Source organism: Varanus komodoensis, unplaced genomic scaffold (assembly GCF_004798865.1).
Source record: "Varanus komodoensis strain SLA01 unplaced genomic scaffold, ASM479886v1 scaffold11, whole genome shotgun sequence".
In the NCBI taxonomy this organism is placed as follows: Eukaryota; Metazoa; Chordata; class Lepidosauria; order Squamata; family Varanidae; genus Varanus; species Varanus komodoensis.
Window position 1 is genome coordinate 11009367 of NW_025335317.1, and position 14748 is coordinate 11024114.

A 14748-nucleotide genomic window follows, 5' to 3' on the forward strand; every position below is an offset into this window, starting at 1 on the left:
TGGGTTGTTTTACAAGGTTACAGAGGTGGCAAGAAATAGTAGTCAGAAAAAAGAATTATACATGCCAGTACTATTGTGCAGGAAAAGCATTTGGTATACAGAGAGAGAACAGGTGAAGGCAGAAAAAAGAACACAGAAAAGAAACCATAGTTTGAGCATCTGCCAGAAAAAAAACGTACGTAGTGCAACACACCATTGATTAAATATGGGGTAGCATTATGTAAAGCGTTATGTATGCATTATCTCTCCCCTTTTCTGTTTAACTTGTATGCTGAAGTAATCATAAAGAAGATGGACCTTGAAGAATCAAAAGTTGGGATAAAGACTGGAGGAAGAACCATCAACAACCTTCGATATGCTGATGACACCAACCCTCCTCTCAAAAACCCAGGACGGTCTAAAGCAATTGATCCAAAGACTCAAAGAAGGGAGTGAGAAGTTTGGCCTCCTTATGAACATCTAAAAGATAAAGATCTTGACAACTGCACAGAATGAAGTCATCAAAATAGCAGTTGATCATGTGGAAATTGATTGTGTAGAGGAATTCACTTTCCTGGGATCACTGATCACTTGCAGTGGAGGATGCTGTCCAGAAATAAAGTGACAAATTTCACTAGGTTGTATGGCAATGACAAGCATGAATCAAGTGTGGAAAAACAAGAACATCATGTGCGAATTGGTCCAAGTAATCATTTTTCCTAATGCAACTTAAAGTTATAAAAGTGGGACAATGAAAAAGTTAAGACAAGAGGAAAATTGATTAATTTGAGCTGTGGTGTTGGCGGAGGCTCCCTCGCATCCCATGGACAGTGGGACTCACGAACAAGCAGGTGCTAGAGCATATTAAAGATGTGTCCCTGGTCGGCAAGATAACAAAGCTGAGACTCATGTATTTTGAGCACGTTATGCAATCAGGCTCATTAGAGGAAGATATAATGCTTGGAACGCTCAGTGGCAAGAGAAAACCAGGTCATCAAAGAGCGAGCTGGTTAGATTCTATCAAAGAGGATGCGGGCCAGAGCACTGATCAGCTGAAAGTGGTGGCACGGGATCGGAAAGTTTGGCTAGATTTGGCCCATAGGTTGGCTTATAGTTTGACACGACTGAACAGCTGAACAACAAAAGACTACTTCTGTCTGTCAATGCAAATCTCAATTATTATATCTGGTGAATAGTGGGGATTATGCCAATTTCATGTTCAGTACTTGATCACCAAGCCGCCTTTCCTGCTCCATTTCCATTAGCATTAATACTAAATGTAGTCATTATGCAGTAGTAGTGCACACTGGAGAAAGACCATTTTACACCACTTGAAGGTGGAACATTGTTCTCTGAGTGTCCATCTCCTCCTACTAAGTAAATCTTTCCAATTTGTATTTAACTGGCTTTTTGTGTTTCCCTGGGATAGCATCTAATCTGATCTCCTAATATACAGTAGATTACCCCAAGATACCAATGCCTTTGAGCAACAGCTACATTTTACATTCCCAGAATACGGGATATGATATTTTCCTCTGTCTTACTCCCAGTAACCCTACAGGCTCCTCCAAGTCTCACCCCATAAACGTTACATGACCTTGCAGGGCCCTCTCTGTCCCCATCATCTTGGGGCTCAGAACGAGGACACTGGCCCGGTCCACCTGACTACTACAGCCCATCATGACTTAGTTAAGCCGAGGTAGGTATTGGTACATATTGGTGGACGCTGAATATTCAAGACAGGGTGTGCAGTCACTGTGGTTTATCATAACATTAGCATCTACCAAACGAGGATGGGTTGCTGCTATGGTGATCAAATTACCTGCAATCCATGGGTTATTTTTTGGATTCTGTTAGCATCTACCCACCCTACAGCAGGTTCACATACTGCAATAAGCCATGGTGACTGCTTACCATGTTTTGAACATTCACAAAGGCTGCTAGCATGTGCTGTAACCTACCATGGCACCAATTGTTCAATTGCAGACTCAAATGATAGTACAAATGGGCCCCCTGGGAGTCCACCATTAATCCAGGGGTACCTCTTCCCCCTTCTTCCCTTCCCCTGCTCCACCAAAGCTGTCTTTTGTAGCAACTTACCTGATCAAGATATATGGTGTTCTTGCACATGTTTACATCATTTTGGTAGCTCTGGTATAAGTGTTAAACTAATATGGATTTTGGTATATTTATGGAAAGAAGGAATGAGCGATAAACATTTCTGGAAGATCTATCCCTTATGTGAATAATCTAAATTGTTTGAATTTTGGAGGAAAAGTCATCAGTGAATTTATTAACCAAGCGTGACATCAGACAAGGGAGAAATAAAGCCACTGACACAAACAATGAATGGAACAATGCTGCAAAAATGGAAAGTAAGAATGTCTAGACTGTGGCAGAGATAGCGAAGAAAATAATCATCCATCATGCATTGAATGGATACCATGGCCTCTGACAGTCAAAATTACAAGAGTGCTAAGAGCAGCTCTGCAGTCCTGGGCAGAGATGGGAGAAGACATTAAATCACTGGAAGCTGGAGAGAAATAAAATTAAATAGAGCACTTATGGAAGGCGCTTAAGGATGAGGCTCAATCCTGTTTGCATTTATTTGCAGGTAAGTCTTAACCTGGTTTTAAATTGATACACATAGGAATACATAGGGCAACTTATCTCCATCATTAATTATTTGGTGAAGCGGCGGGGCAGGACTGCCACAAATGCAACAGACCAACGGTTAAATAAGCTGAAAAGGTGTTTTTTCCTTCAGGTAGGGAGGAACTGGCTCATATGCCAACACACAAACATTTCTGGGCAAGCACAGCCTGAACCTCTGTTTATCTGCCTAGAATTTTAATATGTGTAACTTCACAAGCTTTTCTTCAAACCACTCTAATGTAATTCTTCTGAAATAAAAGGAAATTTAAATGAGAAATTTAAAAAGTGGATCACTTACCATGCAGACCCACCGGTCTGCAGGACCCATGCCAAACTCTGCCGGACATTGTTTAGAAACGTTGTGATGTCAAAGATGACATCATAATCATAGGTTTATGACCACTCCAACTTGTATCCATGACCATTGCAGAGGCTGGGAATGCATGTTGTTGCTGAATTTGATAAAGCCAGATGTGAAACTCAGGAGCAAGTCCAACTCAAGTTGCTATATTAGCACCAAGGGTTTTTTTAATACACACACACACACACCTTTTGTAAAGAATTATGATTCATGTTTTGGCCTAAAAGGGTGCCCAACCTAACTTACAATTTTAAAACCTTAAAATCATGCCATATAACGAAAGTAAGAACAGGACATTGCCATCTTTAGAAACAAAGTGCAGAATTATTCACATCCAAAATTATTTCAAGGCCAATCAGAACACGCTAGTTTCAATGCCCCATGCAAAACTAAGCTAAAATGGAATCAGTTTAACCTCCCAAAGGAGTGGACTCCACTATCTACTATCTGCACTCTCTTTTAGTCTTAATCATGTGTAATGTGCCTGGAGAATGCTTGTTACTGGGCATATGGAATAAATGAAATCAGTTCAAAAAAGACAGAGAATAGAGTATCAATGGTGTAGTGGTGGCATCCAACTCCAAAGTGCCAAACGATCTCCCCAGTTTTTTCATGCAGTTGTTAAAATTCACAGGGGATGAAACAGTTCCTCAACGGTTTCCCCTATCAGCCCAGTGGCCCCAGAGGACAAGCAAAAGACCCCCAAATCACCTGCTAGGTACACTCTGCCAGGACTGGAACTAATGCAAACAATGCCCCCATGTCCCAAACTGGCCAAAGGTCCCAGGAAGATACTATGGTCAATCATACAGACTTTACCTTCTAGGATTAGCATGTTATTATGCTCCATGACACAGAGAAACCTTTATGTCAGGCAAATGCACAGTTTACGCTTCACTAAGGTGCCAAGAGACACTTCTGTTCACTAACCGGCTCTTTATTTCTGGGTCTAAATGATGTCTAATAATGTTTCTTTTAACCCTCATCTCCTCTCAACAAAACAAAACAAAACCTAGCACTAATCACATTGTGGGGTCAGTTGTGACCCTAGCAGAAAGTGCCTCAGATGTTGAATCTGAAAACCTTTGCTCTGGCCCCCAAGGGCTTGTAAGCAACATAAAAAGGGCTTTCAGCTACCAGCAAATACAGGTAAATCAAGGTTTAATCCTACCTGAAGCTATCCAAAATGCCAAGCCTATTGACTTTTTCACTACATAATAATAATTTGGCCTACTAACTTTAAAAAAATCATAGCAAAGCTTTCCCTCAGTGAATTTCAATTTGGTTTGCTGTATGTTTAGCCACAAACCTTAGCTTTAAAATGAGACCAAGATGATCTGTTTGTTTTGTGCCTTTTTTTTGGGGGGGGGCACTATTTTTTCAAATATAAAAGTATATAAAAGTACCACACACAGCTTTCCCTAAGGAGATTTTGGGATTACTTTTGTGTTCAGGCATGTTTATACACACATGCACACACATACGCACACACACACATTAAAAGATAGGACATTGAAATTTGGGGATGTTTCAGAGTAGAGACTTTGCAACAGAGTCCTAGGAGAACATGTAGGTAGGATTACTTGTGTGTAAATTACAGCACAGAATGTGAGCTAGAGAGATCTAGTTATCCCAGAATGTAGGATAGTTAAACATATGCATTTTTCCTAGAACACAGATGGAATTCTTGCTGGCCAATGAACTGTAATTCAGTTGTAATGAACAAAGTGAGCAATTCGATGTCCTGTGGACATGTGTTCCAGGCACCACAGGTTTTCTCAGATTGCCTTCCCTGAAGCTGGATATAGCACTTCAGCTTTGGAGGCAGACTTGGACCAACCTTGTCTTGGCTCCTCTCAGGCAGTCCAGAGAGCACCACTCTGCCTGCCTCTCTGAGTCTGGACAACTGACCTGGGAGAGGGAGAAGAGAGAGCATTCCAGGAGGCAGGGGGAGAAGGAGACTGGAGAAACCAGCATATGATTTGTCCTGAGCCTCCTCCACCTTCCTTCCCCTTTAGACGGGCTAAAAAGATGGTCTGGCAAAAAAAGCAAAGATTGGAGGATAAGGAGGCCAAAATTTGTGTACCATGGCCCTTATTATACTGGCATCAGCCTTGTGGGGCATAGGAATCTTGGAAGCCTCTGAGCTTGGGGCTTGTGAACAATATAATTTAGATCTACATCCAGTACAGACCATAGTTCTGAGGAAAGAGGCAGCAGTGCTTTGCTTTCAAATGATGGATGCTTATCATAGCAGACACCATTTTATAAAAGGTGTTCTCTCTCCATGGCTTAGAGAAAGAAGTAATCTGTTTATAAGATGCATCTTCCTACCTATTTATTTCTACTAAAAGCAAATATTTTAATTTAACAAGTCTACATTAAAGCAACAACATTCTGCCCAATTAAAAAGCAATCCATCTTAATACTCTATGACTTGATTAAATGTTATAATAGAATCGTAAGTGAGAAATGAGCTTGGAAAGTCAACTTGAATTTCAAAAAGCGGTGTTTATCTGAATGCAGCTGATGATGAACATTTCTCGCTCACATCCCTTTCAAATGAACTTCTCATTGCACCTATTTGGTTTCATTTCAGTGAGATCTACCCAGGAGATACTCCGAGAGGTTTCTGCACATTAAGCCTGTAAAGTACCAAAGCAAGTGCTTTCTGTATTGCTATTGTACTCCAGAAGCCCTGATTTAATCTTGTAATAACAGGAAAACAGCAAACACCTTGAATATTTCTCCATTCTCATACGAGACTTTGCAAAAAAACGAACGGCGCATGAAATTCTTTCCTCTAGCAATGTGTATGACAGATAAAATAAACAAAAGAATGGAGATAATGGCTTGTGGTGAGGTAATATACAGCAACCTTTTTAATCTTACTGGCTGTGTGTTCATCTGAATTGACTAAGAGCTATTAACCTGGATAGCCACCACTGGAAAGCCTGAAGTCAAGTAGCACTTCTAACCTCGAGTTCTCAGAACTATTTCAGCCACTTGTAATTAAATCTGCTTTGTGGCATTTCAGGTGTCAGTGCTCTGCTTGCAGTTTATCTCCCCCATCAAAGCAATGTAAAATTTCCATTATAACCAATTTAGGTCTGGAAACTAGCTAATGGAAGCCGCTGCAAAAGGATTACACAGCAAGAAGGACACCGCCTTCTAAAATTAATTAATTGTAGGCTTGGGTTTAGAGTGTAGTCCATTTAGAGCAATTTGGGGCAATCAAGAAGCAGGGAAATGGGAAGGCAAGTAAACCTGGCACATTTCTTTTCTAATGTTCACAGAACTTCACACAAAGAGCTCATCCTAAAACTCATTTGCTCTAGACCACATCGCAGGCAAGGAGTTGATATGGAAAAACGCACAACAGGCCCTGGTAGAAGGAAGAAAGAACTCATCCTGAGGTGTGAGCATTCGACATAAATCCTAGAGCGGGACGGCGCCATTCAAATTGCTCTATGGGCCATTTTAAAGCCTTTTTAGTACCTCAAGAAGGCTGCCCCATAAATTATCGATGGGAAAGCGCTTTCACCATTTCTTTCACTGATTTATCCATTCTTATGGACTTAACCAACACGGGTCAGGTTGCAAGGGCCACTACCTCTGAGTTTTCATTTAGCAAAGTGCCACTCATCCCTCCATGCCCCATCATCTCTTCCATATTTTCCTTACGACCAAAAATCCATTCAGGACAGAAAGACAGAAAAGGCACTGCATGATGTCTGTGGGTTGCTATAACTAGGAGCTGTCTAAAAGCATCCAAAGGGGTCTGTGTAGAGCCCAGTGCCAGCAAAGGGGCACTACCTTTCCCTTCACAGCCCTCTTCCATGCCGTAAATGAATGCTTGTATGCTTCGCAGGTCACATATCCTGCTTTCATTTGTCCATCTTCAACTCTCATTTCACTGTATGTGCCAGTAAATGTTATCCTTAACTGCTGTGCTGCTCAGTGACTTTTATCCTGTATTCTAAAATACAGACAGCTCATGCATAGCAAAAAATGAGCCCAGCTTATTCAGGCTTAGGAAAGTACATTGGCAGTAACCCAAGCCAACCTAACTTGGAGCTCTCCAGAGATTTTGGACTACAGTTCCCAGGATTCACGACTAGGGATGTGTGACAGATTCATTCAGTTAATGTTTTTGAATGGATTGAATGTGCTCTTCCTAGACCCAGCTTGTGGTACATTCCAGGAAAGAAAGCAAAATTAGTTTGATAGCATTCACGTAATTAAAAAATGCATACATTTCCAAAAGGCACACAAACACATTTTGGTTATCATCATCATCGTTGTTACATGGAATTGATATCCTACTTTTTTTCGTCTCGCAAGGAACTCAAGCCTGCTTCCATGCTACTCCTTTCCCTTTTATCCTTACAACAACCCTGTGGTGTAGGTAAGGCTGAGAGGCCATGATGGGCCCAAAGTTGTCCAGTGAGCCTCTTGGTGAGTGGGGACTAGATTACCTGCTCCAGCACTGTACCCAGTGCACTGCACTGGTTCTTCAAAACTGGCATACATTTAAACATGTATATGGTAATGCATACAATACACAAAACGATTTGCAATTTTTACGATGGCTTGAAAAATAACAAGCTGAGGATTTGCTGAAACAGGGAAATCTGGCTCATTTGATTTGGTTAAACTTCCTCTCTTCTTCCAATTAGGCTGAATTGTGTTTTTAATGGATTTCTGTCTCTAAAATGGGCCAAAATTTGTGCTTTAAAAATGATAAGGGAATTTGCATAAAATAAAACAATTTGCACAAATCAGACTTGAAAATCACGCAGTGTAAAATTGGTCCATTTGTGCAAATTGCACCCAACAAGAATTCACAGGGATGAATTATGTAAAACTGTAGGATTTTTGCAACCCCCTCTCTGATTCTTCACATACGCCTATAATATTGAACACAAGCTTGTGTCAAAATAAGGCAAAAAAGCTTGACCTCAGAAAACCTGATTACTGTATGACTATTGGCAGGGTCAGATCTGTCCAGCCTTGTTCCAGTCCATTGACTAAGATGGTTGGGGTGATGGCAGTTGAAGTCCAGAAGATCTGGGGTGGGTATCCATTTGGGTAAGACTGAGCTAGAGTCAAGGCTGAAATTTTGCCTCCAGTAACATTCTCCCTCCAAAGCAAATTTGGAGGTTTCTTCTTTGAAAAAATAATCTGAAGACCTTTGTGGGTATCGCAGAGACTAACAAAGTTTCTCAGCAGGCTTCAGTATCTTTTACCATCACATTACTATAGAATGCCTTTCATCCCAACCTAACCCAACCAGCGTATCATCACATTGTAAACAGGAAGCATACAAAGTGCTAAGATTGGAAAAGAAAAAAAAAATCCATTTAACTGTCTGATCCTGGAAATAAGGTTCCTTGTATGTGAGAAGTGGCATAGTTGTCTGTTTTAAGTCAATTGAATTTTATAGAGTTTCTATGAGCTGGTACATTGACTGGAAGATATTTATGTAGCTAGTTCCCCTTTCCACCCACCACAACCCTGTCCCTAAGACTTTATTATGTTCTACAGAGATTCTAATTTGTTCTTGTCTTGTGAAGCTGCCAACTGATAGTTTAGATTTCCATTCTGCAAATGGCTCCCCAAGACACTGGGGGGGGGGGTGCGGGGGACATGCACAACACACACATCTTTCCCAAGCACACATTTTTAGTTTTTGGCAATGAACGTCAACACCTCAACAAACAAAAGCAATAAACATCCCCCTATTAACACTGTAGAAAATATACAGGGTACACGATCTCTATGAATATAAATCCTGATTCCTCTGTGTGTTTTTCATTGGGGTTTTGTTTTACTAAGCTATTATAGCAAAAAGAACATGTTCCATAAACATCACAAGGGCTGGGGGAGATTCATGGCAGCTTTTTGGAGGTAGCAATTTGACACCCACCACCCCTTTTAATTTCAGTGCATTACAGCTAACCAGGCAAAAACAATTTATGGTTCCTGGGAACATATGTGGCTGCTTTCCTCCATATGATTAGTGAGAAGCGAGGGAGAGAACGGAATGAGAACAAAAAGTCTGTAGTTAAAACTTGATGTTTCCTATACTATACATTAGCTCAAACAAATAGATATACCATGCTCTTTATTTAAACATTTTATCTGCTTGAAGTGGATAAAGAATATGTAATTATTAAGCCACACAAATATACACTGCTGCTTCCCTTAAGTGGCCAGTGATTTATAAATGAACACACAGGATATTCTCTTCTCTGCTGGTATCGTAGCTCTGCACACACGCTCGCTATGGGCATTGACAAAACACAGCTTAGGGGGCAAAGCGACAGCGTTATATACAACATAAATAAAGGTCAGTTATTCTTTACACTGGATTCAGTTCATATACACAGAGCCTATGTATCACTTCAAGGTAACAATCATACCATCAGTTCAGTTTGGAGGTAAAGATTATATTGTATCAGGCTAACATCTAATCTCCTATGTTCACGGACTATAAGAGGCTAGAGCAAAATGCCTTTACATTGACTGAGGCACTTTGCTTTTTCTGCTGTTAATAGCAGCAACCTACAGAAGAGGTATAACTGTATTTCTGAGAAGCAATATTCTCTTCCCTGAATAAAACAGTTATAGTGGCAGGCATCAGCATGCAGAAGGACAACATGATAGGCCTTGCTGTTCCTGATGCAAGAACGCAGGCCTCTGTTTTGATCTTTTTCTTACTTTCTTTGCCAAAAAGATGCCTGAAAGGGTTGCTATGAGATTTGCATTCTAGCGTCATTCAGGCAGTGGAGTAGCAGTCTCTCTGCACTCCAAGAACTGAAGGCAGCATAAGAGAGCCACCATGCACCCTAGAAACCCATGCACCCTAGAATCAAGTTGTATTTTTACAAGTTTTGTTGCCTGCTTCAGCAACAGGGATAATATTTTCTTCAAACAAATGGGGTAAATCATGCAAAACATCTAGCTCTCTCTTTTCAGTCTGAGTCATGAACCTGAAAAATAGTTATCATGGGGAGATGTGCAGAAAGTCACCAAAGGTTGTAACATTGCCATTTTGTCAAGCTTCTGGGAACTGAGTAATTACTAACCTTGCCCACAGGGCCAAAGTCAGGATAGCTCAAAAGTGTGGGTAAACTTGCTAAACAAGGAAGTTGCGGAGTCACTGTGCTAATCAAAAAAGACCAGAGAGGAACCATTTCCACACATCACGGAACAAAAGCTCAGCCTGCTTCTTTTTATTTGTTTGTTCTTGCATAACGAGCCCCACTGGTAGCAATCTCCATTCTCTTTTAATCTAGGGATGTGCTAATGTGTGTTGGAATAAAGTGGGATATATATTAATGAATAAATTGGCAAAACTGACTTATATTCCACCATGAAACTCATTCCAACTAGTGTTTGCATCAGATGGCGAACTTTGAAGTGGGAGTTTGTTGCTTAAAAATCCATGCATGGTTTGGTGTGACCGAACATGCACATTTTCTCCCACTAACTAATACATTTTTGTGCACATTTTTCAAAAATGAGGTTTTTTAGTCCATATTTTTCACATGTACACATTTTGGAACATGCTTTTCTTTGGTTGGTGAATGCTTTTGCAAGCCCAGAATGGAGCAATTTGGTCCACAAGGTTAAAACTGTGTTTAGGAGATACAAACTGGATAAATTCTGGTTCAAAAAGAAGTGAAACAAACCAGTAACTATGGTTTAACCAGGAACAACCATGAGACAAAGGAATGCAGATGGATACCATGGAAAACAGTGGCTCTATTGCATCACCTTAACTGTCCTGGGAAATAAAGCCTCTGCCTCCAACCTCAAATGCAGGAAGACAGACACATTTAACAGGGTAGTGGTGAAATGGATGGAAGAGAAACAAAAGCGTACAAGCAATTCCAGTGCATGCCATTAGTTTTCTTACCTCGTTAACATAGACCCAATGACTATCCTTTGAAGCCAGGTTAGTTTCCACAGCCTAGAGAAAGAACACAAAACACAGGAATCATTCAAAACGTTAAAATAATTTTGCGGGGAAGATTACTTCAGGTTCACCCAGTGGTTGGTGTGAGTTCTCCACTTAGCATTGCTTCGAATGTGGTGGAAAATTTGCTGCAGGCACTGGGAGAGGGCAGAGCAAGGCACATGGGGTTGGGCACGCCTTCCCAATCTCAGATCCTGCCTGGACTGGCCACCAAATGGTGACACCGGAGACAGTGGCCTTATTGTTCATGGTAGGCCATGCTAGTCCAAAACTCTTCTTGCGCTTGGGAAGCACCACCTGTCAAAAGAAAAGCCGGCCCTGTTCCAGCTCATGTTTGCAACTAACGATCAGGGGCCATAGTCACTGCTGTTCCCGAGGCAACATTCAGCTCCGTTTTCTCCATCCTGGCACCCTTCAGATGTGTCAGACTACGGCTTCCATCATCTGCAGCTGGGAGCTGATAGGAATTGTAGTCCAACAAACATAAAGGGTGCCCGTTGGGAAAATGTGGCCTCGGTCTTCATCCTGCAGCACTGTGTATAATGTATGGTTCAGTTGCTTCTAAACTGGTAAGGATTATTTTAATGGAAATATTTTATGGTATGTGCAAAATTATTCCACTGTTCGTATGTGTCTGTGCATGTATGTGAGTATGCATCCATTTCTTATCAAATCCCCCCAGGCTCTAGACTTCATTTTGGACTAATAGTCTGCAATGTTTCCATCAAAGAAGAAAAACTGCTTTTAAGACAGTGCATTAGGAAGCAGAGGGTTTTCAACTTTCATTTATTTCACCATCAAATTGCCTAAAAACTTCATTTCTTGGTAATTTAGAATAAGAAACATGTCAGACAACTTGTTTCCTCTTAGTTCTACCTTGTGCAAACTTTATCAAGCCTATTTTGCTTTTAAAAATACCCTGTCCCCCACTTTAATGACAGCGCATTAATGCAATTCTTCAAAAAGAGTCATGAAACATCTGGGTGGAAGTAATGGCTTGGATCCTGAGCACAATGAGTGGAAGGAAGGTCATGGAAAAATAGCTGCCCAAGGATCACCTCCTGTTTTATTTATTTATTTAGCAAACTTATATGCCGCTCCATTCGCCTAAGCCTCGGGGCAGCTTACAAATAAATATAATTAATACAATAAAATACAGATGGAGACAACCTGGCCAAAGTGGTTAAAATCAATACATAGAATCAACAATTAAAATAACGTTTGAATAAAAAGGTCTTGGCCTGGCGCCGAAAAGCAAATAACGATGGCGCCAGGCGGACCTCTCTGGGGAGCGCATTCCATAGGTTGGGCGCCACCGCAGAGAAGGCCCTCCTCCGGGTACTCACCCTCCTAATGTCCTTCACTGAGGGCTCCCGGAGGAGGGCCTCTCCTGCTGATCTCAAGGGAAGGCTGGGCATATATGGACGTAAGTGCTCCTTCAGGTAACCAGGACCCAAGCCGTTTAGGGCTTTATAGGTCATCACCAACACCTTGAATTGGGCCCGGACTTCAATGGGGAGCCAGTGAAGCTGATGGAGGACAGAAATCATGTGAGCACAATGCCCCGTCCCCGTCAGCAGCCTGGCAGTTCTGTTTTGCACCAATTGAAGTATCCGGACCGTCTTCAAGGGCAGCCCCACATAGAGCACTGTGCAGCACAGTCCCCTGAAAAGCTACTTCTACAGGGGCTCTACACAAAGTGAATGGGACTAGGGGAGCCTGCTAAAGGAAGGGGGAAATTCCAAAAATTGGGCAGAGGCAGTTTGCATGAGTGGACAAAAAATGGCTAGCAAAGTGGTGGATCCACCACTACTAAATCAATGCGAAAGAAGCTAGTCATCTTTACCACATCCCAATTTTTTGGTGGGTCTACTGTCAATATGGCAGTCTGGATCCAATTCCAAATGTATTGCATATGTTAACGTTAGTGTTGTTGCTGTTCTCTTAAATTTATGACTCTGATGGTGGCTGTTGCTGTGACCACCAGCTATGGCAAAACTCAACGAGACGTTGGAAGATTCCTGATTGGACAAAACATACGAAGAGTTTTGATGAAAGCAATGACAGTGCTGATAAACAAGAGAAATTTCTGTACACCCCTACTTTGCACCCACAGGAAATAAATCAAAGGTGCAGTTCTATGCTTGCTTACGCAGAAAAAGTCCTACATATCCCAGCTCAGCATACTTGCTCATCAAGCTGCAATGGGGATGCTCCCTGCCTATCCTTAGCACTGCATGTAGATATTTCTCTGATCCAGTAGGCAGCATTGGTAGGATCGGGGCTGAAGTTCCCACAGAGATGGAAATAAAATATTATTTTGAGGAGTGTTTTGGAGGTTTGTGCTCGAGAGGAAAAAAACCTGGAACATGTTAAGGGAAGCAAAAGGGAAGCAAAAGTTTTGCAGGGAATGTTAAGGGAAGCAAAAGTTTTGCAGTTTGTACGACATTCTCTAAGAGGCCTTCCAGGCAGCTGTCAGTAAAAAGAGAGAGAGAGAGAGAGAGAGAGAGAGAGAGAGAGAGAGAGAGCGTCGCTACAGTATATAAAAACCTGTGATGGCAAGCATACTCGTGTCTATAAACGACTTCACGAAATGTAAACTGTATTTTGTCAGTTGTGCAATTCACTGGTTGTATAAATTGTACACCACTTCTAGCTTCATAAGCCAATGTGGAAATGTACGGAGAAGAAACAGAAGGCATCGCTCCCTTTGGTAAATGAATCCACACGTGCATCCAGGGTACCTTATTAACTCCATTTCTGAACTACCCAAAGCTGGCACTCTTGTTTTCTCTTGATTGCCAGTATGAATGCTCCTGCAACTATCCGCAATCATGAGAATGGGATCTGGGAACAAGACATTTACTCATCTTTTGCAGCCATGTTTTATCAACCATCCCGCTCTGTTCTTATCGAGTTCATCTAAGAAAACTCTGACAGATGTTGAATGGAGGAGAACTGGCAGCGGCTAGCTAGATTGATCTGCTGTATCATGGGAGGAAAATCAGACGCCTGTAAACATTTCCGTATTTTGTGTTCCTATGGGGCTGTTACAAACAGCTCAGTCTTATCACTTAATGCACAAGTGCCTTTGCCCTTTCAAGTGGGAGGGGCTGCTGAAAAGATATGACTGCATGCAGCTAATAGACAATATTACACTGGAGTTATATCGTTGTGGCTAAAGCTGTCAGCCCTTAACCCCACACAAGCATTCAATTCAGTGAAGAGGTAGGTCCATGGTCTATTTAGCCCAGCATTTTCAGCAACGACTGGCAGTTTTCAGACAAGATTTCTTCATAACCCTCCCTGGAGATGCTGAGGATGAAACCCAGGGCCTTTCCACATGCAGAATCTGTGCTCTAAGAGGGAGCAGAAATAACCTTCCAAGTGCTTGCACAGCCACAAACAGTGCCAATGGAAGTAGAACCCTTCCAGATAAAAGATACCAGCCAGAAGACCAGACCAGGAAGCCCTCCTGCCCTACTCCTGTTTGAGATAGAAACACAGAAACATAGAAACTGAGCGAGTCAGAAGGGGTCTCCCAGGCCATCTAGTCTGACCCCCAGCTCCAGCCGGCTCCGCTCGTGACATGCTTACCATGTGCATGTCTAGCCAATCCTTGAACACCCTCACCGATGGGGCTTCAGCCACTGTCAGAACAGACCAAAGATCTGACTCAATCAAAAGCGCTGGCATAACAACGGGGTTCTGCCTCATTTCCCAAGCCCTGCAAGGCCCCCATGTAACCTCTCGATGCATACCTTCCTTT

At 41.9% G+C, this 14748-nt stretch overlaps 1 protein-coding gene across 2 annotated transcripts in view; it reads right to left on the reverse strand.

The window, feature by feature from the left end:
- GRID1 (glutamate ionotropic receptor delta type subunit 1) overlaps window positions 1-14748 on the reverse strand; it is a 759138-nt gene that overhangs the window by 140980 nt on the left and 603410 nt on the right. For both annotated transcript variants that reach the window (XM_044420361.1, XM_044420360.1), the window contains exon 5: window positions 10920-10973. In XM_044420361.1, coding sequence (XP_044276296.1) covers window positions 10920-10973 — 54 coding nt within the window. The remainder of the gene's footprint in view (window positions 1-10919; window positions 10974-14748) is intronic.